The sequence below is a fragment of the Nilaparvata lugens genome, chromosome 1 (assembly GCF_014356525.2).
Source record: "Nilaparvata lugens isolate BPH chromosome 1, ASM1435652v1, whole genome shotgun sequence".
NCBI classification, from domain to species: Eukaryota; Metazoa; Arthropoda; class Insecta; order Hemiptera; family Delphacidae; genus Nilaparvata; species Nilaparvata lugens.
Genome location: NC_052504.1, coordinates 3573920 through 3599895, shown reverse-complemented (window position 1 = coordinate 3599895; position 25976 = coordinate 3573920). Strand labels below are relative to the sequence as shown.

Genomic DNA, 25976 nt, shown 5'->3' with positions numbered 1-25976 from the left:
ATAAGCCCTATCAACTGGCATGAGTCTCATTTCTGGGAAAATTGCAGGAGCTCCGTAATATTCTTGAGAAAAATTGCGGATGATCACTAAAAAACCATGTTATTCACGGTTTTCTCGAAAACAGCTCCAACGATTTTCTTCAAATTTATACCATGGATAGCTATTTATAAGCCCTATCAACTGACATGAGTCTCATTCCTGGGAAAATTGCAGGAGCTCCGTAATATTCTTGAGAAAAATGGCGGATAATTACTAAAAAACCATGTTTTTCACGATTTTCTCAAAAATGACTTGACCGATTTTTTTCAAATTCATACCCTGTATAGTTATTTATCAGCTCTATCAACTGGCATGAGTCTCCTTTCTGGGAAACTAATGGGAAGTCTACCCCATCCTTGAGAAATGGACTTTGTAACCTCATTCTCGTGCATGAGGTAGGTAGGTAGAGCAGTTCATAAAAAGAACACATAGTCGATATATTTCATCTGAAGAACAGCTGTTTTTACGACTTTTAAAAAAATCATCGAATTTCACAATTTACACAAAGGAAAAAGTACTCTGAAAACAATTATATATACACATATAATTATACAAGTCTGATCGTAGTTTCAAATATGTTGCCGCCAATCGTCATTATGTTATTCCTCTAAATTATTCTCGTTTGAGAATGGGGCTTACAGTTCAATGAGCAAGGAAAGTTGTGTGAGTGTACCACACCAGATTTTTAAGTGTGTTGAATAAAGGCAATTATCTATCTATCTATCTACCTATAGTGAGGTCCACGTAATAATAGCATTATTCGATTAGCAATGGCATTGCTATCCTTGTCAATCATTCAACAAATCGGATTACGCTCTCTCTTTCTCACTTAGCTATGTTGCCAGATTGTCTTTTAACAAACAATAATTAATAATTAACAAAATATATCATCTTAATTATAAAAATTCATTATGAAATTATTGAAAAATATAATTTATTGTTTAATAACATATAATTGATTATTTTTAACGAGAAAGAACAGTTAATATTACATCAATAATCCCTGAACCAGCTACCGTCTATAGAAGGCATTGACAAGACAGAAGATCGGCAACGTAGTTCTCCTACCTTTCTCCACTGCCATTATAACGTGGACCTCACTATAGTTGCTACTGCCTTTTATAGACGATAGATAATAACGGTATATCGAGTTCTTACTTTTGAATCGAGAATAGTGCAATACCTTACCAAAATAATTAAGAAGTTTAGTTTATTTATGATATCGTTTGTCACTTTTGTTTATCCATTCTATTTATTCCATTGTAATCTGTTAAGGAACTTGTAAAAAGGTTCGAAGAATACGTGTTCAAAATATGAAGCTGATTGATCAATTCTTTCTAAAATTATTGTAGAACATACAAACAGACGGACAACGACTTTGCCCTTCAGTAATTCAAATGAGAGCTCGCTAACGCTCGTTCAATAATTTCTTTCCACAAAGCCGGTATCATATTTCCACTAGATATCAACATTTTTCCAGATAATTATTTCCAGGTTTTTGAAAATTTCACTCATGATAGTTCATGAGCGACAGCTTCAGCCCAGGGGGCCCACCCCACTATTAAAAAAAATCAAACGTTTCGATTGGCTTTTGCTTTTAGTAATAGGTCACCGACCTTATAGGTGAGATGATAAGCCTCTGCCACCCTGAGAGCAGCCGTGATATACTGGGTGATCCTTGAGCCATGCGTCACCTGCTCACTCAGCTTGCACACCGTGTCAATTGTCTCGTTCAAGTCCTCCACTTCAGTCATCTCTTCCAAGTCCTGGAAACTGTAACAGCTCAGGGAGAGACTCGTCGATTCTGCAAAATAAACGAAAATTCAATGAACTATTGACCCCCTGGATTGAAAACTCGTTCGAGATCAGCAGTATTGTAATCCTTGAAACCCGCAACTTTTAATCACACAGAGTCGGTGAAAATTATGGAAACCGCTAAATATTTCTTTTACAAATATGATATGACAGTATGTTCCATGAGGATCCTATTCCAATTGAAAAAACTACTTTCTGTCGCTCCAAAGCTTTTGTCCACCATCTTGAATCCGTCATATTTAATAAAATATTTCTTTTACAAATATGATATGACAGTAAGTTCCATGAGGATCCTATTCCAATTGAAAAAACTACTTTCTGTCGCTCCAAAACTATTGTCCACCATCTTGGATCCGTCATATTTAATATATCAATATCATTCATAGTTGAGAATGATATTGTATCGATCAATGTATAAATAAATAAATATGGATCCAGCTTCATTTTGATTCCAACTTCATTTTTTCTAATGAGAACGTGGCAATGTGATACATCAAATCAAATCAAATTTATTTCCATTTAAAATACAGTTCAATAATTATTTTCTTAGTCTATATTATGTAAATTCATCTATAATTTTGCTGTATTGTAAGCTATTGTATGTAAGTGTATAAGCCAGTATATATTGTAATCTACATAAATAAAGTACTCAATCAATCAATCAATCTCTCTCTTTGAGTTAAGTGGAAGAGGGGACTATTATTGCCTCAACTTCACCCACAACTCTTGTAATATTTTTAAGTGTGTTGTATAAAAGCAATTATCTACCTATCTATAGTGAGGAGCACGTTATAATGACAGTAAAAAGTAAATTCGTATGGCTTTTGTTGGTGGGGAGTCCCTTGCAGGAAGGTCCCACCGCCTGAATATATAATTTAAGCCGTCAATGGGCCTTACGACTGTCATACTTCAGCCGGGACCGACAGTTTAACGTGCCCATCCGATAACACGGGAGTGATCTGGTTAAAAAACTTTTGGTATTAAGAGGGTTTGAACCCGGGATCTCTATGCTGCTATGCAAGCACTCTATCCACTAGACCACGGATCACTCCATAATGACAGTGTTTGATTAGAAATGGCATTGCTATCCTTGTCTATGATTCAACAAGGCAGATAGCGCTATCTCCTTCTCACTTAGCTATGTTGCCAGATTGTCTCTTAAGAAACAAGAATTAATAATTAACAAAATATCTCATCTAGATTATGAAAATTCATTATGAAATTATTGAAAAATATGATTTATTGTTTAATAAAATGTAATTGATTATTTTAAATGAGAAAGAACAGTTAATATTACATCAATAATCCCTGTATCAGCTACCGTCTATAGAAGGCATTGACAAGACAGAAGATCGGCAACGTAGTTCTCCTACCTTTCTCCACTGCCATTATAACGTGTACCTCACTATAGTTGCTACTGCCTTTTATAGACGATAGATAATAACGGTATATCGAGTTCTTACTTTTGAATCGAGAATAGTGCAATTACCTTACCAAAATAATTAAGAAGTTTAGTTTATTTATGATATAGTTTGTCACTTTTGTTTATCCATTCTATTTATTCCATTGTAATCTGTTAAGGAACTTGTAAAAAGGTTCGAAGAATACGTGTTCAAAATATGAAGCTGATTGATCAATTCTTTCTAAAATTATTGTAGAACATACAAACAGACAGACAACGACTTTGCCCTTCAGTAATTCAAATGAGAGCTCGCTAACGCTCGTTCAATAATTTCTTTCCACAAAGCCGGTATCATATTTTCCACTAGATATCAACATTTTTCCAGATAATTATTTCCAGGTTTTTGAAAATTTCACTCATGATAGTTCATGAGCGACAGCTTCAGCCCAGGGGGCCCACCCCACTATTAAAAAAAATCAAACGATTCGATTGGTTTTTGCTTTTAGTAATAGGTCACCGACCTTATAGGTGAGATGATAAGCCTCTGCCACCCTGAGAGCAGCCGTGATATACTGGGTGATCCTTGAGCCATGCGTCACCTGCTCACTCAGCTTGCACACCGTGTCAATTGTCTCGTTCAAGTCCTCCACTTCAGTCATCTCTTCCAAGTCCTGGAAACTGTAACAGCTCAGGGAGAGACTCGTCGATTCTGCAAAACAAACGAAAATTTAAGGAACTATTGACCCCCTGGATTGAAAACTCGTTCGAGATCTGCAGTATTGTAATCCTTGAAACCCGCAACTTTTAATCATACAGAGTCGGTGAAAATTATGGAAACCGCTAAATATTTCTTTTACATATATGATATGACAGTAAGTTCCATGAGGATCCTATTCCAATTGAAAAAACTACTTTCTGTCGCTCCAAAACTATTGTCCACCATCTTGGATTCATCATATTTAATATATCAATATCATTCATAGTTGAGAATGATATTGTATCGATCAATGTATAAATAAATAAATATGGATCCAGCTTCATTTTGATTCCAACTTCATTTTTTCTAATGGGAACGTGGCAATGTGATACATCAAATCAAATCAAATTTATTTCCATTCAAAATACAGTTCACAAACATAAATATAAATGACATTTTATGGAAAGATTAGCATCCGCAAAGAAAGAATCTGAGCGCGGATGCGAGTTGTGCTATTTCATAAAACTAAAAAGAAATATAATTATAATTCTATTCTAAAAACAATAACAAAAAAATACAATATTACTAAAAATTACTTATAATTGACATATTACTAAACATGAATAACAAAAGAAACCTATTGAAAACTTTCTCCCGATACAGCAATTTTTATTACTATTATTTATGTTTTATTTAGTGTGATTTTTTCTGTTTTGATTATTACTATTAGTTTTTTATGTTTTATTATAACCATTTAGTTAGATTTATTACTATTTCGATTTGTTTTTTTATTATTATTATGGTTTTTGTATGATTATTTCTGTTTTGGAATAAACAACTATTTTTTAAGATCATCAAAAAGATTGCAGTATATCACCATTTTCCCTCAACCAGTGATCTATTTCTTTAGAATAATATTTTTTGCAGCTGATATCTACGATCCTTGCTGGATCCACATGATTTCGATACAGAATTTCAAAAGAAAATTAATGGCGAAACCCGCACATTGCTATCTCGAACCGTTTTAATGATCTCAAAATTTAAATATACTAATAAATTTATTCGATAAGTATTTGAGTAAACAAGTTAGCAAAATATTATCATAGAGAAAATTTAGCACAAGAAGATAAATGACATGGTATAGGATGTTTATGTTCCATTTTTCAATGTTAACTCAAACTGATAATCCTAGTACTTATTTTTCTTGAAGCTATGTGACGCAGCTAGTCTCTAATAAACTTTTTACAAAATTTACATTAATAAATAAATCCTTAGTTTAATTAATTAAATTAACGTTTTGGTAGAGAGTTAGTGGGGAGGATATTTTCAATATTCTTTCCGAAGAATGGACATTGATATGTCCAAAGCTCCGCCAATTTATGCAGATGCATAACAATATAATTATCTATAGTTATTATATTACAAATTACTTTTTCATATCATATACAGTTCAATAATTATTTTCTTAGTCTATATTATGTAAATTCATCTATAATTTTGCTGTATTGTAAGCTATTGTATATAAGTGTATAAGCCAGTATATATTGTAATCTACATAAATAAAGTATTCAATCAATCAATCAATACTGTGCCCTTCTTACACTCTCACGCGGCCTGAACAGTAATAATAGACAGTAGTTGACTAGAGTTGAAAAATCGGCTTGAAATTTGGAACACAAACGCCTCATATCATGGAATATCTTCTTATTCTATCTTTTCTCTATGACAGTGTGCGAATAGTCGAAATTACACTACACTAAAGCTGGATTTACAAAATGTTAATAACTTAATATTTATAGATTTTATTAGATTGAACAGAACTTGATATGTTCATCATGTGTATGATAAGATATGTTCGATCTAATAGAATCTATAAGGATTAAGTTATTAACATTTTGTTATTAACTTTGGTGTAAATCCAGTTTTAATCTACACTAAACATGTGGAAGACACATTATAAGACATTTCTGAAACTAACTATTGTATATAATTGTAAACTATCCAATATTTTCTGTAATTTATGTACCGGTAGTAGTTTTAGATTTTTTTGGAGATAAACATTTATTTATTATTTATTTAATTGCATGCGTTTTCTCACTTATATGCCGGTAGTTGGAGGTGCGCAGCCCATGCACGCTATGAGATGTGGAAATGTTCGTGAGAAGTTCGGCGTACGCTTGTGGCAGAGAATCGGTCGTGAAATCTCCTTCGGCCAATCCTAGGCATCCGTCGATCAGGAGCGAGTCCTTTGAAAACAAAGACAGGAATAATTGAAGAGGAAATAGGATAGAGCAAGACAGATTGAATGAAAAATTTAGAATAACCAAAAGGACGAAAACGGACTGTGAGAACGCCTGAAAACATTAACGCGGTAAGAGTAGCTGTTAAACGGTCTTCACGATGTTCAGCAGAGAAACATGCTGTTGCGCTAGCCATTTCTGATCGAAGTGTACGACGAATTCTTCATTCCGATCTGAAATTCCATCCTTATAAGATAATGTTAGTGCAACAACTTAATGCAAATGATTGGGCACATCGCAAAGCCGCTTGCGAGATCATTCTCGAAAATGTCCACCAGGATGACGTTATTCTTTCAAGTGACGAGGCATATTTTCATTTGTCGGGATTTGTGAATAAACAAAATTACCGTTATTGGGCAGTCAATAATCCACAGAACTAAAGGAAGTCTTTCAACGAGAAATCGAAGCAATTCTACAAGTGATGATTGAGCGAGCAATGGCAAAATTTAGAATTAAGTTAAGTGAGTGTGTGAAAAGTAACGGAAATCATTTGGATGACATAATCTTCAAATAAAAAAACTTTTTGAGAAATCTATGTAATTCACTGTAAATTTTAAAAGTTGATCTTTAATTTTATATATTGCATGTTCTAATTGTATGAAGCACACTTTAATTATTATTATTCCTGAAAAATCGTCAGGTTTTTATGCCGGACCCGGTATCTTCGCCAGTTTTGTCAAAAATATATTATTTGTAGTTTTGACAGTGACTGTACAGACGTAAACAACAATCTTTAGGTCATCCGCAATATAAAGTGACAAACAAAACCTATTTTTGGATAATTTTTATCCAAATTTTGGAAAGGAACAGTTTTGGGCTTTAAGCCTGTTGTTCCTTTCACAATATTATTCATGGTTGAGAATGATATTGGCCCATATGAATAAAACCAGAGCAAATGCTCATGAGCAAGAGCATGGAGCATAAGGTTTTGCTCATGAGCAAAAGGTAGAAACAAAAGCATTTGCTCATTTTTATATGAATAAGCTTTACCTTATACTCTTACCTTATGCTCCTGAACTCTGGAGCAAATGCTCACGTATTTTAAAGATTTTTCTTCAGCTGATTCGCTTTTGTAGCCTTACTTTGTTTTTATAGCTCACGGAAGCGCTAAATATGCTAGTAGGGGGCACCGCTTGTGTTTGCGTCGTCTGCTCTGTTTTCTTTTTTATGAATATAGTTTTAGGTTAGTTGAGTTTAGAATTTTGAAATAATAGCGTGAAAAATGTCATCTCTATAATAATCTTCAGCATATTCTTATGATATCAATAGCCTTCTTATGATCGTCTACACTCTCATCTTCTTAAATGCCTATTTCCTATTTTGTGATGGCTATCTTTATATCAGGTAGCCAGCTATCTTTTGTAGGAATAATGGTGATATATATCATGGTTGAATCTGAAAAGAGTTGTATAGTTCTCAACTATTGGTTGTGATTGTATTGGTATTGTTTCCTATTACTCACACGAATTATTTGAGCCATTCTACTATGAGCAAAAGGTGATAAGCTGCTCCAGACTAGACTCACCTTTTTTGGAGCATTTGCTTCAAAAGTTGAGCAAATGCTCTAGTTTATTCAAACAATTTTGAGCATAAGCTTTTACTTTTGAGCAAATGCTCAAACTATTTTTTCGATGAGCATGAGCAAAAGGTTTTGCTCACGTTTATTCATAGAAAATGAAGCAAATGCTCAATATTTTAGAAGTATAAGCAGAATGCTCAACTTTATTCATATGGCCCATTGTATCTATCAATGTATAAAATGAATGAATATTTTATTTCGATTCTTACAAAATACTTGAGTGCACATCAAGCGTATAATTGATTTTGATTTTTTTTAAATATGTTTAGATATTACTAAATATGAAACATTTAGCCTTTTAGCCTTTTCATATACCTGAAATGATATTTTATGAGTTGAAACTTTGGCCATCCTGGACTTGGCCGTCCTCACAAAAACAGTCTTCAGTTACCGCTACTGGTACAAATGCAAAGTTAAATGCGGTTTTGCTCACGTTTATTCATAGAAAATGAAGAAAATGCTCCATATTTTAGAAGTATAAGCAAATGCTCAACTTTATTCATATGGCCCAATATGCTGGGTTGGACATAATGAACAATCACCAACCTTGTTTTTGTGAGCATACAGCGTCTCCAGATAGCAGACTGTTGCCAGGTCACCGACATCCAACAGTTTGCCAATAAGTGCATCCAGTCTGCGCATGCGCACATCACTCAACTGCTTCACTGGTCTACGCATTCGCAGCCATTGCACTGTGACGTCATCTATCAGACCACTTTTCGCCGATTTCAGCGGCTTGAATGACACGTCGTCGAGAATCAACTGCGGACAAACATGATATGAAATTTAAAATTTTTACTTTCCTTGCCCTATTACCACAGGTAAGAATAGTATATTTCGCACCTAGGGCCGAAAATGAGACTTTTCTGGCTCGAAATTGGTTTTCAAGTCCGAGGCCGTAGGCCGAGGACTAGAAAAGATTGAGAGCCGGAAAAACATTTTTGCCCATGGTGAGAACGTTATTTTTCGCCACACAGAAAAATAAACAATAGTCTATATATATATATATATGAATTTATAATTTTTACAATAATTTATTGTCTATTATAAGCACTTCCGAAAGCAAAAGTGGAAGGTCATAGCTCTAGCAATTCTGAGGTAATCTGAATATCAGGAAATTGCCCAAGTATTTTTATTTTTTATTCTGATCTGTCTGAATAACCTAAAAGATTATGTTCAATTATGTAAGAGGTTGAGTTTAAACTTTTTATTCTTCCAAATGACAATAAGATGATATTATAATAAATGTTTTAATTTTTGAATGATGAACATAGCTCTAGCTCTGAACATAGTCATAGCTCTAGCAATTCTGAGGTAATCTGAATATCAGGAAATTGCCCAAGTATTTTTATTTTTTATTCTGATCTGTCTGAATAACCTAAAAGATTATGTTCAATTATGTAAGAGGTTGAGTTTAAACTTTTTATTCTTCCAAATGACAATAAGATGATATTATAATAAATGTTTTAATTATTGAATGATGAACACAAATAATGAAAAGTTTTTGATCAGCTGTTTTAGCACACTTGAAATTTGGCCAATCTGAATGTCAATGGAAGTTTATCATGGAAGTTTAATCAGAATCAGCTGACTTCAAGGTTATTTTACAGCCCTAGGACCGTAAAAATTTTACCGGCCTGGTCAGAAAACAATCACTTTCGGCCTCCATATGACGCACGAAAACCAGCTCATTACATCCAAGTGGGGCGAAAAAGTATTGATTTCCGAAAAAAAATTAAGGTACCCCAATTTCCAAATTTCTATAAGTTTTAAAGTCCCCTGAGTCCAAAAAAGTGGGTTTTGGGTATTGGTCTGTATGTGTGTGTGTGTGTGAGTGTATGTCCGTCTGTGTACACGATATCTCATCTCCCAATTAACGGAATGACTTGAAATTCGGAACTTGAGGTCCTTACACTAGAAGGATCAGACACGAACAATTTCGATCAAATACAATTCAATATGGCGGCTAAAATGACGAAAATGTTGTCAAAAACAGGGTTTTTTGCGATTTTATCGAAAACGGCTCCAACGATTTTGATCAAATTTATACCTAAAATAGTCATTGATAAGCTCTACCAACTGCCATAATTCCCATATCTGTAAAAATTTCAGGAGCTCCGCCCCATCTATGCAAAGTTTGATTCCAATTATCAGGCTTCAGATACAATTTAAACAAAAAATTTTAAGTGGAGAAGATTGAGCATGAAAATCTCTACAATTAATTTTCAGTAACATTTTCACCTAAAATTGAAAATAAGCTTGAAATTCGAGAAAATATGATTATTAAATTGCAAACTGTTGGCAACTGTTGATTCTATTAAATCATTCATTATGAAGAGATAGCAGAGTTCGTGTGTCTGCAGCGCTATTGTTCTGTCACCAGCTGGCTCAGATCTAAGAATAGTAGACTTGAGATGCGCGTGAACACTAGCGTCAGGTGATCAATTTTCATAACGGCAAGGGAAGTTGTGTGAGTGCGCCACACCAGATTTTGAAAATAAAAATACGATAAGAAAGCTCTTATCAGATGATCTTTTATATATTTGCTTATTTATATATTGATAGATCTAATATAATTTTCAACTATGAATGATTGGGGAAGGAGCAACAGGCTTAAAGCACAAAACTGTTCCTTTCCCAAATTTAGATAGAAATTGACATGTCATTAGTCATCAGAAAAAGTATTTCCATTAATTTAGAAAAACACATAATCAAATCAATGATTGGAAGAGAATCAACAGGGTTACCCCAAAACGCAAAATAATTCCGTTTAAGAAAATACAATCATCAGATAATTAGGTAGAGAAGGCAAAGCAGTACTGGTGATGAAAAATTGAAAATGAAAGTGAAGATTCCGTTCTCTATAAGAATATAATTATTATATTGATCAGATAATTAGCGAAGAGGACAAAGAATTATTGGTGAAGACGAGTAAAAAAATGATGATTCATTCATCTTTGGGAATTTTTTATTAAAAATAATAAATAAAACGATACGATATTTAGGGTTACATAAATGATGACTATGATAAAGGATTGATACATCAATAGATACAGATATAGTTATCCATACTGTAATTAAGGGAAGAACTGGCTCATACACGTACGGGATAGGCAAATTATGTTCGACGCATCATCAGCTCTGAACTACTGGACTGATTAACTTGAAATTTTTCATATAGATTCTTAATTAACCGAGGATGGTTATAGGCAATTAGGCATATTTTCAATTCTTCAAGTTCCCACTCGGTCAAGTTCTCAGTTTGTCAAGTTTTAAAATAGACCTTGCGGAGCACGGGTTTCCTTCTATAGTGAGGTCCACGTTATAATGGCAGTATTTGAATAGAATGGTATTGCTATCCTTGTCTATCATTCAACAAGGCGAATAGCGCTATCTCTTTCTCGCTTTGCTCTGTTAACTGCTGAAGCCAGATCGTTTAACTCTGTTGAAGCTAGATCGTCTTTTAACGATGTAGAATTAAAAAAGCGGATAGCGTTATCTCTTTCTCACTTAGCTATGTTGCCAGATCGTCTTTTAACAATGTAGAATTAAAAATGAATGAACAAAGTATTTCTTCTTAATTATGAAAATTCATCATGAAATTATTGACAAATATAATTTCTTGCTTAATAAAATATAATTGATTATTTTAAACGAGAATGAACCGTTAATATAACATCAATAAACCTGTATCAGATACCATCTATAGAAGGCATTGACAAGACAGAGGATCGGCGACGTTGTTCTATCTTTCTCCACTGCCATTATAACGTGGACCTCGCTATAGCAATTGAATAAAAAATAATATCGGGGCACCAAGCTTCGCTCGTAATTTTTATTTATTGATAAACAGAACAGAATTCTCTAAAATGATCGTGTTTATATTTTACAGCTGGCTATATTATGTCAGCTTATGAATTTCGGGGATGCGATATTTTGATTTTCGACAGAATCACTTGCTCACTTTTTACTATCCACAGACGACGAAAGTCTCAGCTGTTTCAGCCAACGATGAATAACCTTTTAATGTCGTTGAGCGAGTTTTCCCAAGGATGAGACCGAGTGCAATCGAATTTTTATATCAAAAACCTACTATGTTCCAAATTTCGTGAAAATCGTTTGAGATCCGTAAAACATAAATAACCAGATATAAAAAAGCCAGATATAAAAATAACCAGATATATAAATACAGAAATTGCTCGCTTAATATAATAGGATAGACCCTTGCGGAACACGTGTTTCCTGCTAGTAATTTAATAAAAAAATATATACGAATTTTACAAGATTTATGAGAATGCAAATATATTTCTACAAGTGTTTATAAAAAATTTACAAAAATTATACGAATTATACAAAGGGTTTTCCTTTAGTGAGGTCCACGTTATAAGGACAGTGGACAAAGATAGGAGAAAAACGTTGCCGATCCTCTGTCTTGTCAATGCCTTCTATAGACGGTAGCTGATACAATGTATCAATGTATACAATGTCATGTTTATTAATGTAATATCAACTTTTCATTCTCGTTTAAAATAATCAATAATATTTTATTAAGCAATAAATTATATTTTTCAATAATTTCATAATTAGGATGAGATATTTTGTTAATTATTAATAGTTCTACATTGTTAAAAGACATCTGGCAACAGAGCAAAGCGAGAAAGAGAGCGCTATCCGCTTTGTTGAATGATAGACAAGAATAGAAATACCATTGCTAATCAAACACTGTCATTAAAACGTCGACCTCAATTTAGATAATTTCTTCTAAAGTGCGAGATAAATTACTTTTAACACGGCTCTTTCTCGAAGACGGAGAGGTCCGATGCTCTATCCTCCACTAATCACTCCCACTACCTAGCAGCATTCTCCTTCTTTTGTGTCTGAGTGAGAGAGCTTTGTAACGCGACGCGGCAACACTCCCCTCCAAACTATTGCTGGCAATGTTCCAAGTACTGGTCAGCAGGTATATTGGTTTGTGTATGTTACAGAGATGTTTTCATCACAAGAACATGAAGCAAAATGACACGGCGCATCCAATTGTGCGCAGGATGTCCGTCTGTGTCCACGCTACAAACTGTGGAGGGAGAAATGGGTTTCTCCTCTTCATGTTAAAAGTAATTTATCTCGCACATAAGCAAAAACTTACCTTAAAATTGAAATTGTCCTCCAAGTAGAGATGGTACAGCTTGAGAAGTATTTCCAGTTCTTGTGTGTTGGTCTCTGTACTGCTCAAATAAAGCTTCTTTACCCATTTCAAAGCATACTTCAATAATTTGTAACTGAAAAACCAATAAAAAATTCAATCTTGAAGCAGAATTCGATTTTGTTTTTACTGTAATCACAAAGAAACACTGAAGATAGCACAAGTACTACTTTGTAATGGCAGTAGAGGAAGATAGAAGACAAAAGTTGCTGATCTTCTGTCTTGTCGATGCCTTCTATAGACGGTAGCTGATACAGGTTTATTGATGTAATATTAAAATATATTTTATTGATGATTAAAATATAATCGATCATTTTATGAACAGTTAATATCAGATAGCCTATATATCAGCTATCCTCTATAGAAGACAGTGGCAAGGCAGAGAATCGGCAACGCTGTTTTCCTATCTTTCTCCACTACCATTATAACATAAACCTCATTATAGGAACAGTTTTGTGCTAAGCCTATTGTTTCTTTTCCAATCTTCAACATGATTTATGTATTATTCAACATATGAATAAGAAAATCTAAATATATGAACTCGGTGAACAATAAACACTCGGTTACACAAAAGTCTTTTAACTTTTAATCCCGATTAAATTCCAATCAGAGGAGCCATCTTTTCAAAAAAGCCTTCTCTGATTGGTTCTAGTGGCATTAAAAGTGACATGATTAAAATTTAACAGGACTTTGTGCAACCGAACTAAAGTATTTTAATAGGGCTACTTGAATTGTTCAATTATTAAAGGAATAACCTTAATTAATTATGTAACCTTATCTAAATTTGGGAGAGGAATAGCACAAGGTTACCTTTTTTTATCTCCCTATCATTTTGATTATGTACTTATTGTATGAATCAATTACTAGAAAACGTTTTATACTTTTCAAAATAAACACAACAAGCACTCACGCCCTTTACGAGTGTCAAAATGAGTTATCCTATACTATTAAACGAGCAATTTCTGTTTATATGTTTAGATGTTTGTATTTCACCAGATCTCGAAAACGGCTCTAACGATTCTCACGAAATTCAGAACATAGTGAGTTTATAATATAAAAATTCGATTGCACTAGGTCTCATCCCTGGGAAAACTCGCTAAACGACATTAAAAGGATAATCATTTTTCATCCTTGGAAAAACAGCTGATAATAATTATTTCGTCGTCTGTTGATGATGGAAGTGAGTGAGCGAGTTCATGTGTGTGGGACTGTGTCAAAATTATGACTCAGCTGTTGAACTTTTGTAATCATTCAATCAGGTACCGGTTGCAAAAAAACCGGTTTATTTTCAATCCTGATTAATTCCAGTAGATCCATCTTTTAGAAATGGTCTTCTCCGATTTGGTTCAAGTTTAATTAATCAGGATTTAACCAGCTTTTGTGCAAACGGGCCTTTGTGAGGGAAATTTTTGCATTCCTCTGGGAATTGATCTCAATTTACTGTGATTGGATAGAACATTTCTGTATGAACAATGAATGTTATTATAATTTCTCCTTTCGTAATAATTTTATTATGTTTTTGTACTCCAGAGCGAAGCTCTGTGTATAATGCCAGTGGAAGAATGTGGATTCTTGGGAATCAATGTTGATGTAAGACTGAAGTGGAACAGTCACATTGATCAGGTGGTAAAAAGGCTCAATGCAGCGGGGTTTGCAATATCAAAATTGATAAGGGAGGTGGACCAGAGAATAGTTCGAATAGCATACTATGGATATTTCCAGCCAGCTCTAACGTATGGCCTGATATTCTGGGGTGCGGCACCCGCTTCATTGATGGCCTTCAGAGTGCAAAAACGGCTATTGAGAATGATGTTTAGGAAGCCACCAAGAACCCCATGCAGAGAGTTATTCAGGGAAGCTAAGATCCTGCCGTTGCCATGTCTGTATATCTTGGAGGCTGCATTGTATGGATTTTCCCGCAAGGACGAGTGGACTACAGGCGCTACCGTACATGGCTACAACACACGGGCAAGGAATATGCTGAGACTCCAACCTCATCGAACAAGATTTTTTGAAGCTAAGCCAGAGCATGTCAGTCCAAGGATCTTAAACGCACTACCAGTGGAAATTCTCGATACTTCAAATAGAAGAACATTCAAGTGACTACTGAGGAGTTGGCTACAAGAGAGATGTTTCTACAGTTTACTGGAGTTTTTCTCATATACAGTGTGAGAAATAAACCTAAGTGGAATATTATAATAGTTAAGATGATCTTTATTTTTTGGACTTCAAATATTCACGGAGGTTTTGATGACCTGACAGATTGTATGAGTTTATTGTAACTGACAAATGCGAAACATTTAATGTAAAATGTACATGCATGAATAAATATTATTATTATATAATTATTATCAGCTCGGTCCCCGATATATTTATTTTTTAATAGACAAATATTTTATCTTATTTAGCAGCTGTCTCATTTAGAATGACAATTGATAATGGCTCGAGTGTTCAAGATTAGTTGAGTTTTTGTAAAAAAGTATAGATAGGGTACTAGTAATTTCTATAATAATTAAATATAAATTCCACTGTAACTCACCGTTCCTCCTGCGACCTCGCGCCCTCATTCAGCTCCAAATAGAACCGCACCGCCTCCTCGGGCGCCAAGTTTCCCGCCAAAAACGCCGCGTCGCACCCGCTCCAAAACTCGTCCGTCATCTTAGTTTTCGCCCTCTCTCTCCACTCCACTAGCAGGATGCGCGCGTGAGAGAGAGCGCCGATGGTCGCGAAGCTGTGCGCCACTGCGAACCGTCTTGCTTCGATCAGCTGTTTCAGCTGTTTTTCAAAATCGAGTCGACCGCTGCGCTCGTCATAGATCACTGTGTAGTCCAAGGTCAAGCCTTCCTGCAGCATGTACTCGGTGAGAGCTAGGAGCAGACGGAAGTCTGTCTGGGAAGTGTGAGGCAGGGGAAGGTTGTCTTGTAGCTCAGCCTTGCAGATGGTCTTCAGAAATGTGTGTTGTTGAGAGAAGGACGGGAAACAGCGGATCAACGCAGTCGTACATAACCTAACAGCGGTGGTGACTACCCAGTCAATATCCTCCAAAACATTTCCACCCCCTAAAACATGCTCATTTCCAACATCCTCCAAAACATTTCCACTTTCACCACCCCTTAAAACATGTTTACTTTCACCACCCCCCAACCCCTTCACCCGCTCTTTAAACCTTTCCAAATCCTGAACACACTTCTCGAACTCTCTGTGAACCACACTATCCACCAGAAACTCGGCCACAAGAGCTAGAGGATGATCCTTGAGGAAGATTTCAAACCCGTGCTGCAGTGTGTTGATGAAAGACAGGGAAACCGCATGATTCAGCAGGTTGGCAACGTCTGTGGGGGTCCAGTCTAGGGGAGAGGTAGGGTAGGGGAAAGACAGGTTTGGGGGGAGACTGGCCACCAGCCATTCACAGAAGGAAGCCACCACGTTGGAGGGTTCTAGGATGGATGATAACAAGGCTAGACCGGGGCTTTCGAGTTTCCGGGTTTGGGTCAGGAGATTGGTGAGGTTGGTGCCGTGTCTTGCAACCTGTACGAATAGGGAAGTGTTGGTATCTTCAGCTTCAAACATTCCCCTCTCACTTTCCAAAACATCAAAATTTTCACCCCTTTCTTTCATCTTTCCCTTCTCATTTCTTAAGGCTTCATACTTCTCCCTCTCACTTTTCATCATATCAATCTTATCCCCCTCTTTTTTCATTTTTTCTCTTCCATTTCTTGTAGCTTCAAACGTCTCCCTATCATTCCTAACCTTATTAACCTCTGAAGCAAAACTTTCCTTCTCATTTCTAACCATTATATTAGCCTCACCATCTAACGTATCCTCCTTGTTTTCCAGTGTCTCACTTTTCAACAGGCGACCTTCAATATCAAACTTTTCTCTCTCATTTCCCAATTTTCCCCGCTCATTTCTCAATTTTCCCCTCACATTCCCCTCACTGTCACTTTTCAACATGCGGTCCTCAGATTCAAACTCTTCTCCCTCGATCTTCACATTTCTCAAATTTTCCCCCTCATTCTTCCCTTTTTCCCTCTCATTTCTCAACTTTCCCTTCACCACATGCCCCTCATCACCGACCTCAAACCGCAAAGCATACTGCAAATGCTCCCTGAGTGGCGCAGAAGCGAACTTTGCCAACACTTGCATCGTCTGTGGTCTGGGATACTCGAAAATGCACGCACAGAGTACGAAGAGCAGCCACCGATTTTGGTTGGCAGCCATTTTGGGGAGTGACAACGGCAGAGGCAGATTGTGTTGGCGTGACAGCCTCACAGGCAAATGCCAAAGCTTGAGGCAGGCTGTCACGTCACTAGCTATGGTTGTGACGTCACCAGCAGAGGTTGTGGCGTCACCAGCCGAGGTTGTGATGTCTTCTGATGACGTCATCAGATCTGTCAGCTGGGTGTGGATGGCGGTTTCCAGCATTTGTAGAAGAGAGGCCGCGTGACTTGGGTTGTTGGAGACTAGGCCTTCGATTGTCGTCGCTGAAATTGAATGAAATCGAAATTAGGAACTTGATCTGTATAGTGGCTCGAAGAGAATGTGTTGAAAATTTCAAGTTGGTTGAAAAAAGTCATCAAAAGTTATTGTCGAACATACAAGCAAGCAATACACAAACGGCTGACACAAACTTGTGGTTGAAAGTACGAGTTTGTTGCGCTCGTTCGAACAAATTGTATGTAATGTAAAGTTGAGTAATGTTGATGTTGATCTAATTCTAAATCTTGTTGAATGTGTGATATAAATTGAATTGAATGGGATAAATCTATAATACTTTTTGTGTAGTTGAGAAGTTGATATTGTGGTAATTATTCATATTAAATGAAAAAGACTAAGAAATTGTCAAAAAACCACAGATTTATTGATACTTGGAAAGACTGGTTTCGGTTATTACACCATTGTTAATCTCTGATAAACTCTTGGTTTATTTATACTAAATTGAATTGAATGGGATAAATCTATAATACTTTTTGTGTAGTTGAGAAGTTTATATTGTGGTAATTATTCATATTAAATGAAAAAGACTAAGAAATTGTCAAAAAACCACAGATTTATTGATACTTAGAAAGACCGGTTTCAAATAAACAATGAGTTTATCAGAGATTGACGATGGTGTAATAACCGAAACCGGTCTCTTTCTAAGTATCAATAAATCTCTGGTTTTTTGACAATTTCTAAGTATTTTTCATTTAAATCTGCAATACAATAAAGAATAGCTTATACATGTACTGGATAAAAAATACACGAATGACGCATCATCACGTCTGAACTACTGAACTGGTTAACTAGCAATTCAACATAAAGATTATGAATTTACCGAGGATGGTCATGGGCCCATTTTTATTAACATTAGTTCAATAATTGAAACAAATTTGTGATTCAAAGTTTATGCTACGGTAAAGCACAACCAAACATAGTTTTCTCCAGGTGATTCCGTAGCTTAGTTGATAGCACGGGAATGAAATTTTCTGGATTCGAGACTAATCAAACTCTTTTTTTACTGTAAAATTTCAACTCTGATGAAGATTATCCACGTAATTCTGACAAAATAATAGATAACTATCCTTTTTTATGTTTCCTGGACATAAGAATATTGCATTTTACAACACAAAATTTTCCCCAGTGCAAAGCACAAGTTACCTGCCAGTAATATATAAAATAATACTCAAATCTTTGAAGAAAGGAATTGGTTTCTACATGTTCCAGATAGGAATTACACGATTGACGCATTATCACTTATGATCTAATGAACTAATTATCCTATTTAATGGTATTTTTCTATTTTAATTCTATATTTTATTTTGCTTTTTTCTGTTATAACAATTTTTGTCATTGTAATTATGTTTTTTGGGGAAAAAACATAAGATTCGATTTTGATTAAAATGGATTGCAATTGTACATAAAGATTCTGAATTTACCGAGGATAAATATGAGCTCATTACCATTGCTTTCAATCAATTTATTCTAGTTTAATAATTGGAAGATTTGATTTGATTTTGATTACAGTAGATTGCAAGATTGTACATAAAGATTCTGAATTTACCGAGGATAAATATGAGCTCATTATCATTGCTTTCAATCAATTTATTCTAGTTTAATAATTGAAAGATTTGATTTGATTTTGATTACAGTAGATTGCAAGATTGTACATAAAGATTCTGATTTACCGAGGATAAATATGAGCTCATTATCATTGCTTTCAATCAATTTATTCTAGTTTAATAATTGAAAGATTTGATTTGATTTTGATTACAATGGATTGCAAGATTGTACATAAAGATTCTGAATTTACCGAGGATAAATATAGGCTCATTCTCATTGCTTTCAATCAATTAGTTCTAGTTAATTAATTGAAAAGAAAAAATAATCTAATTTGTGATTCGAAGTTTACGCAACAAAAAAATCCCAATCAAACTGAGCTTTCTCGAAGTGACTCCTTAGCGTAATTGGTAACACGCGCGGTTCGTGAATCAAAGGTTGCAGGTTCAATACCAATCAAATCAATTCAATTTATTTCCACATGAAGTTACAGATTTGTACAATATAGTTAAGTTAAAATAAAATAATAAATATAAAGATACTACTAATTTTGTTTTAAAATTGTAACAGCATTGAAAAGTGGTATCCCCCAAGAAGACTATACGTCTAGGAATGGGGGAGAGTTCCTAGAAGCAAGCTAATAACAAAAAAGTAAATGAAGAGTGAAATAGTTATAAGCAAAATAATATAAAATAGCCTACTATAAATAATATAACCTAACATATATGCTAGTATGATAGAGTGCAACCTACATACTATTGCACTTCCCTGCCACTGTTTTTGCCACCATTTGTGAAGAGTGCATAATCATGACGAAGATAAATACATTTATTTTGCTGCGAATTTTCAACTCTGATGTAGATTATCCACGTAATTCTGACAAATTAATGAATAATTATTCTATTTTTTGATGTTTCCTAGAATAAGAATATTTATTTGCCATTAAATACAACACAGTACAATAGGCATCGTCATTGACATAATACAATAGACATAATGATATTGCATTTTACAACACAAAATTTTCCCAGTGGAAAGCACGGGTCAACTTCTAGTAAATAAATAATCATTTTATTTGTTCATGGACCAGCCATACAAATACAGAAATACAGTTAAATAGAGATACATGCACAATTATTCTATAATTCCAACAATAACCTCCAATAGAAATGAATTCTAGAGTAAAGTGTCAGTTCGTGAGAGAGCACGATTTCACTCTCTATGTCTCTTATAAATGTCTCCACTCCATGTGGATTATCAAACAATCAAGACTTCTAGTCAACTTCTAGTAATATACAGAGTGAGTCATATGTATGGGAACCCCTCAATAAGTTGGAGACTGTTGTAGATATAATACTGCAACTTCTAGGGTAAGTTTATTGGTCAGATACTCTACCTTTTGACTTACAATTGAATTTCAACCCCTCATAATGAGGTGACTTAGGGGTTGTAACTCGAATATTTTAAATGTAAACACACATTGTATGGTACATCATTTTGAAGGTCTTTTTAAGTTTGAAAGCGGCTGATTGAAGTTTTAGTTTTTGAAGAAATGAGGGGTTGTAACTCAAATATTTTGAATGTAAAAACCCATTGTGTGATACATCATTTAAAAGGCCTTCACAAAACCGGAAAGATGACATCAATAAAAATGTTCTATTCTAATTTTATCTAGAATGGCGGCTGATTAAGATTTATTTATTTTAAAACTCAAACTTCAATCAGCCGCCATTTTGGATAAAAGTATCATAGAATATTTTTATTGATGTCATCTTTCTTGTATTAGAAAGGCCTTGAAAATGATGTACCACACAATGTGTGTTTACAATTAAAATATTCGAGTTACAACCCCTAAGTCACCCCCTTATGAGGGGTTGGAATTCAGTTGTACGTCAAAAATTAGTGTTTGACCAATAACTTTTCCTGAAAGTTACAGTATTATATCTACAACAGTCTCCAATTTATTGAAGGGTTCCCATACACATGACTCACTCTGTATAAAAATATACTCACTCAACTGCGTGTGACTGACGTCATCAGAGTGGCGGATGGCGTTGATGGCGGCCAGATGGACGCGCAACGGCAAACTGCTCCTTGTTAGCATTTCTATGAACGCCACACAGGCGCTCGGCACATCTCTGTCTCTCTCCAACGCACAGCGAAGCGCCAGGCCATGAGCCACGTTTGCGCCTCTCTTTTGCCTGCAACAACAAACACATCAATTTTATTCATGACTAGCAAACCCGTGCTCCGCAAATGTCTATTTTAGAAGATGAAAACTTGACGTAATGAAATCTTGAAGAATTTAAACTGATATCGAAGTTTATCAGAGATTGGACAATGGTGTAATAACCGAAACCGGTCTTTCTAAGTATCAATAAATCTGTGTTTTTTAACAATCTCTTAGTCTTTCTCATTTAATATGAATAATTACCACAATATCAACTTCTCAACTACACAAAAAGTATTATAGATTTTTCCCATTCAATTCAATTTAGTATAAATAAACAATGAGTTTATCAGAGATTGACAATGGTGTAATAACCGAAACCGGTCTTTCTAAATATCAATAAATCTGTGGTTTTTGACAATCTCTTAGTCTTTTTCATTTAATATGAATAATTACCACAATATCAACTTCTCAACTACACAAAAACTATTATAGATTTTTCCCATTCAATTCAATTTAGTATAAATAAACAATGAGTTTATCAGAGATTGACAATGGTGTAATAACCGAAACCGGTCTTTCTAAGTATCAATAAATCTGTGTTTTTTAACAATCTCTTAGTCTTTTTCATTTAATATGAATAATTACCACAATATCAACTTCTCAACTACACAAAAAGTATTATAGACTTATCCCATTCAATTCAATTCATATCACACATTCAACAAGAGTTAGAATAAGTTCATCATCAACATTACTCAACTTTACATTACATACAATTTGTTCGAACGAGCGCAACAAACTCTCACTTTTAACCACAAGTTTGTGTCAGCCGTTTGTGTATTGCTTGTTTGTAAGTTATAGTATTATAACTTAATGCCAATCTAATAAAACTATCTGTATGTAGACACCAGTTCACATACTACTATAATCTACTTTCTAATAAAATTCCTTTCAAATTCATCAGTAATAAAATCACAAAAACTCTTTTAAACGAAATAAATCACTGGACTAAACAGCACATTTACTTCTCATTACCTAAAGTATAAATTCTAATAACCAAATATATATGTATAACAACCACAATTATGTAAAATCACAGAATATTCATCAATTGTACTATGTCTTAAAACCGAAATTCTTATTATATTCTTTATTTGTCTCCACGAATGTAATAGTTCATTTTCAGCTTTTGAACTCGCAGCAGGCGCTCAGATTTTCCTTGCCGGCTGTGCCAACAAGTAATATTTATTTTGTTCTATTGTAAAAAACTTAAATTATTCGAATTGTATTGTATAATTTAAATTATAGTAAGTTTTATAATGTAATTTTGTTTTTGGCAAATAAATTATTATTATTATAGAGTATTTTTGACAATCTCTTAATCTTTTTCATTTAATATGAATAATTACCACAATATCAACTTCTCAACTACACAAAAGTAACTGAGCTACACTTCTAATATCGATTGAAAATTTTCATCTACTCACATTCGGACAGGAATTTTGCCGTGAGCTCGACTGTTCTCCTGGAAGAATTGCAGAAACGCGAAACTGGGTCGAGCATTGTGCAGATAATCGACATACTGCACCGTCTGCTTGTGACCGAATTTGGCGCTCAACTCACTGCAGCCAAAATGGGGGAACGGCGAATCGCTCTCCGGTTGTGTCAATCTGTGGACAGATCAGTAAACACTGTTAATACTGCTTAATTTAATAATAATATCGGGGCACCGAGCTTCGCTCTGGAGTACAAAAGCAGAGAAGCATATTCAAATTCAAATTCATTTATTTGCCATAGAATAATACAGATTGATAAAATAAATATTCTAACTTACAAAATGGCACTACCTGCAAAGAAAACTTGTGCGCCGACAGTGTGTTCGAATAACTAGGTACAGCAAACATGTCAATAGAAAGAAAAAGAGCTTATTCAAACCACTAGAATAAATAAAATTACGGAAACCAGGTCACTTCTCAATACTTACAAACGATAAGACAAAGTAACAAAATCACAAGCAAATGACAAACTCAAAATGACCAATTCAAGGAAGCCATGACAAATATTTTTAAAATTTATAACACAAAATGAAACACTACATAATGTATATAACCTAGATAATTTATTTATTTATTCATTTACAATGCAAATGACACTAATGAGATAACATTATAGAAGATAAAATAATAAGGTAGTCATTGTGCTATTTTTCTTCCAAATTTATAGGTGACAAAGTCCAAGATAAATAAACATTTATCCTAATCCAATCCAGTATAAGATTCAGTATGGATTTTGTAATTCAGTTGGGACTTTATTTATAAACAAGTAACACTGATATTCAAACTGACGTCTACATACACTTAAGCTGGTAAAGTCAATATCAAATTGTAATGGATTGGAGGGACGCCAATTATATGGATTATTCCTTAAGTTGAATTTATCACTATTCTTATTAATGAATAATGAATATGATTCTTTTAACATATGTTTGCCTCAAAGTAAGCACCTGGAATTCTTGAAAACGAAGTCTACTAGGGTACAATCTTGGCCTGCATAATGCAGAAGCATAAATGTTAAAGATTTTTCATCATTGAACATACCGTGTGATTCAAAAAGGACTTTACAACTTTGAAAATTCATATGAATCTTATTAAAAAAGGTACAGAGCTGGTATTGGTGTTGTTATAAACAAAAACACTCCAAGTTTTGACTCGCGTAGTCAGCTAGTGCCTGGTCACGCCGCACAACGGCAGTTACGTCAAAGATAGCTGCCTTCACTGGACCCGAGCGTGCTAGCTGTGTGTTTTGTTTTGAAAAACGGCATAGTGTACCTTGATATGTTTCAAAAATTTTTGATACCACAGATCGATGAGAATGACCGAGAACGAAATGTTTCCTTTATGCAAAATGGCGCAACACCACACTATCTGACTAACGTCCGGGATTTTCTTTATGACCGCTTTCCAAATCAGTGGATTGGCCGTAATGCGCCAATTGCATGGCCCCCTCGTTCCCCAGACTAACACCGCTGGATTTTTTCTTGTGGGGTTTCATAAAAGATATGGCGTATGTACCTCCTTTGCTAGCCACTCTACCTGAACTTAGAGCAAGGATTTTCGCTGCTGTTGAGCAAGTTACACCTGGAATGCTAGTGCGAGTCTGCGAAGAAATCGACTATCGATGGAATGTCTACAGGATAACCAACGGAAGTCACATAGAAAATCCTTAGTTCAAGGTAAAAAAACTTGAAGTGTTTTCCTTTACAACAACACCAAAACCAGCTCTGTACCTTGTTTTAGATTAGAGAGGTACTAAATCTGATTGTAGTAACTATCGACCAGTGTCAATCATACCAATTATTGCTAAGGTTTTTGAAATATTGCTGAATACTCGATTAGTTAAATATTTTGAGGGTGAACAGCTTTTTCCAGATAAACAATATGGTTTCAGATCCAAAAGAGGAACCAATACTGCAATTCGTAATTTTGTGAAAGCTTGTGTGGATGCTTTAGATAGTAGAGAAAAGGTCATGGGGAGCTGGTATGATATGAGTAGAGCATTCGACACAATATCCCATGATATATTGTTATATAAGTTGAAATACTATGGCTTTGATCGGTTTGCTTTACAACTTTTTAAAGAATATTTGTCAGGGAGGTACCAATCGGTTTATTTTAATGGGTCCTTTTCAGCATATCTGCCTCTCAAATCAGGGGTACCTCAGGGATCCATATTAGGACCCACATTGTTTATAATATATGTTAATGACTTACCATTAGCGATAGGAGACGATAGAGTGAATACATACATGTATGCTGATGACTTGGCAATTCAGGTAAATAATAAATGTTTAAATTCAGTTGAACGTTTTATAAATGATGCAAGTACTGTTATAAAAGACTGGACAGCAGCCAACTCACTTAGTCTGAACAGCAACAAAACCCAAACGATGAATTTTTCCTTGGCTAATTATTCAGAAAATGGGGAGGTGAAGTTTTTGGGTGTGACGTTAGAGTCAAACATGAAATGGGGCATACACATTGAAAATATAAGTAAAAAAGTTGCTAGGGGTGTATTTCTCATCAGGAAATTTAGACCTTTTGTCAATGTTGATATATTGCTGTCAATTTACTATGCACACATTCAAAGTCATTTGTCATATGGCATAGTGGTTTGGGGACACTCGTCTGAAATGAAAAAGCTCATGATTTTACAAAAAAGAGCTGTGAGAGCTATTTTTAATGTCCACTGTAGAACTCATTGTAAACCTTTGATCAGAGAGCTAAGAATACTAACGGTTCCATCTCTTTTTATTCTTGAGTGTCTGTTGTATGTAAAAAGTTACATGCATGAAATGCAGACAAATAATTACATTCACAATTATGGAACACGCCAGAAGACATTGTTGCATAGAAGTCAATGTAACTTACAACTAACTCTGAACAGTTTTCATGAATTTGGTAAGAAAATTTATAACTTGTTGCCAACGGAAGTCAGAGAATTAAATATGAGCAGTTTTAAAAAATGCGTGAAAGATATGTTGTGTGAGCTTTGTGTCTATAGTGTTAATGAGTTTGTAGAATGTTTGACACTTGATAACACATCTATAGACATATAGAATATTATTGTTGTTGTCCTGTTTTTATATTGTTGATTTGTTATTACTATTATTATTGTTAGTGTTACAAAACGTTACCATACTTATTCATGTATTGATGAATGAAGAATGTTATAA

General features: G+C 34.6%; 1 protein-coding gene across 1 annotated transcript in view; it reads right to left on the bottom strand.

Moving 5' to 3' along the window:
• LOC111055400 (spatacsin) overlaps positions 1–25976 on the bottom strand; it is a 67119-nt gene that overhangs the window by 25480 nt on the left and 15663 nt on the right. The window contains exons 7-14 of the mRNA XM_039432884.1: positions 22732–22914; positions 21085–21272; positions 15572–17516; positions 12976–13108; positions 8379–8594; positions 6052–6199; positions 3774–3965; positions 1656–1843 (exon numbers count right to left, since the gene is read on the bottom strand). Of these exons, the coding sequence (XP_039288818.1) occupies positions 1656–1843; positions 3774–3965; positions 6052–6199; positions 8379–8594; positions 12976–13108; positions 15572–17516; positions 21085–21272; positions 22732–22914 (3193 nt within the window). The remainder of the gene's footprint in view (positions 1–1655; positions 1844–3773; positions 3966–6051; positions 6200–8378; positions 8595–12975; positions 13109–15571; positions 17517–21084; positions 21273–22731; positions 22915–25976) is intronic.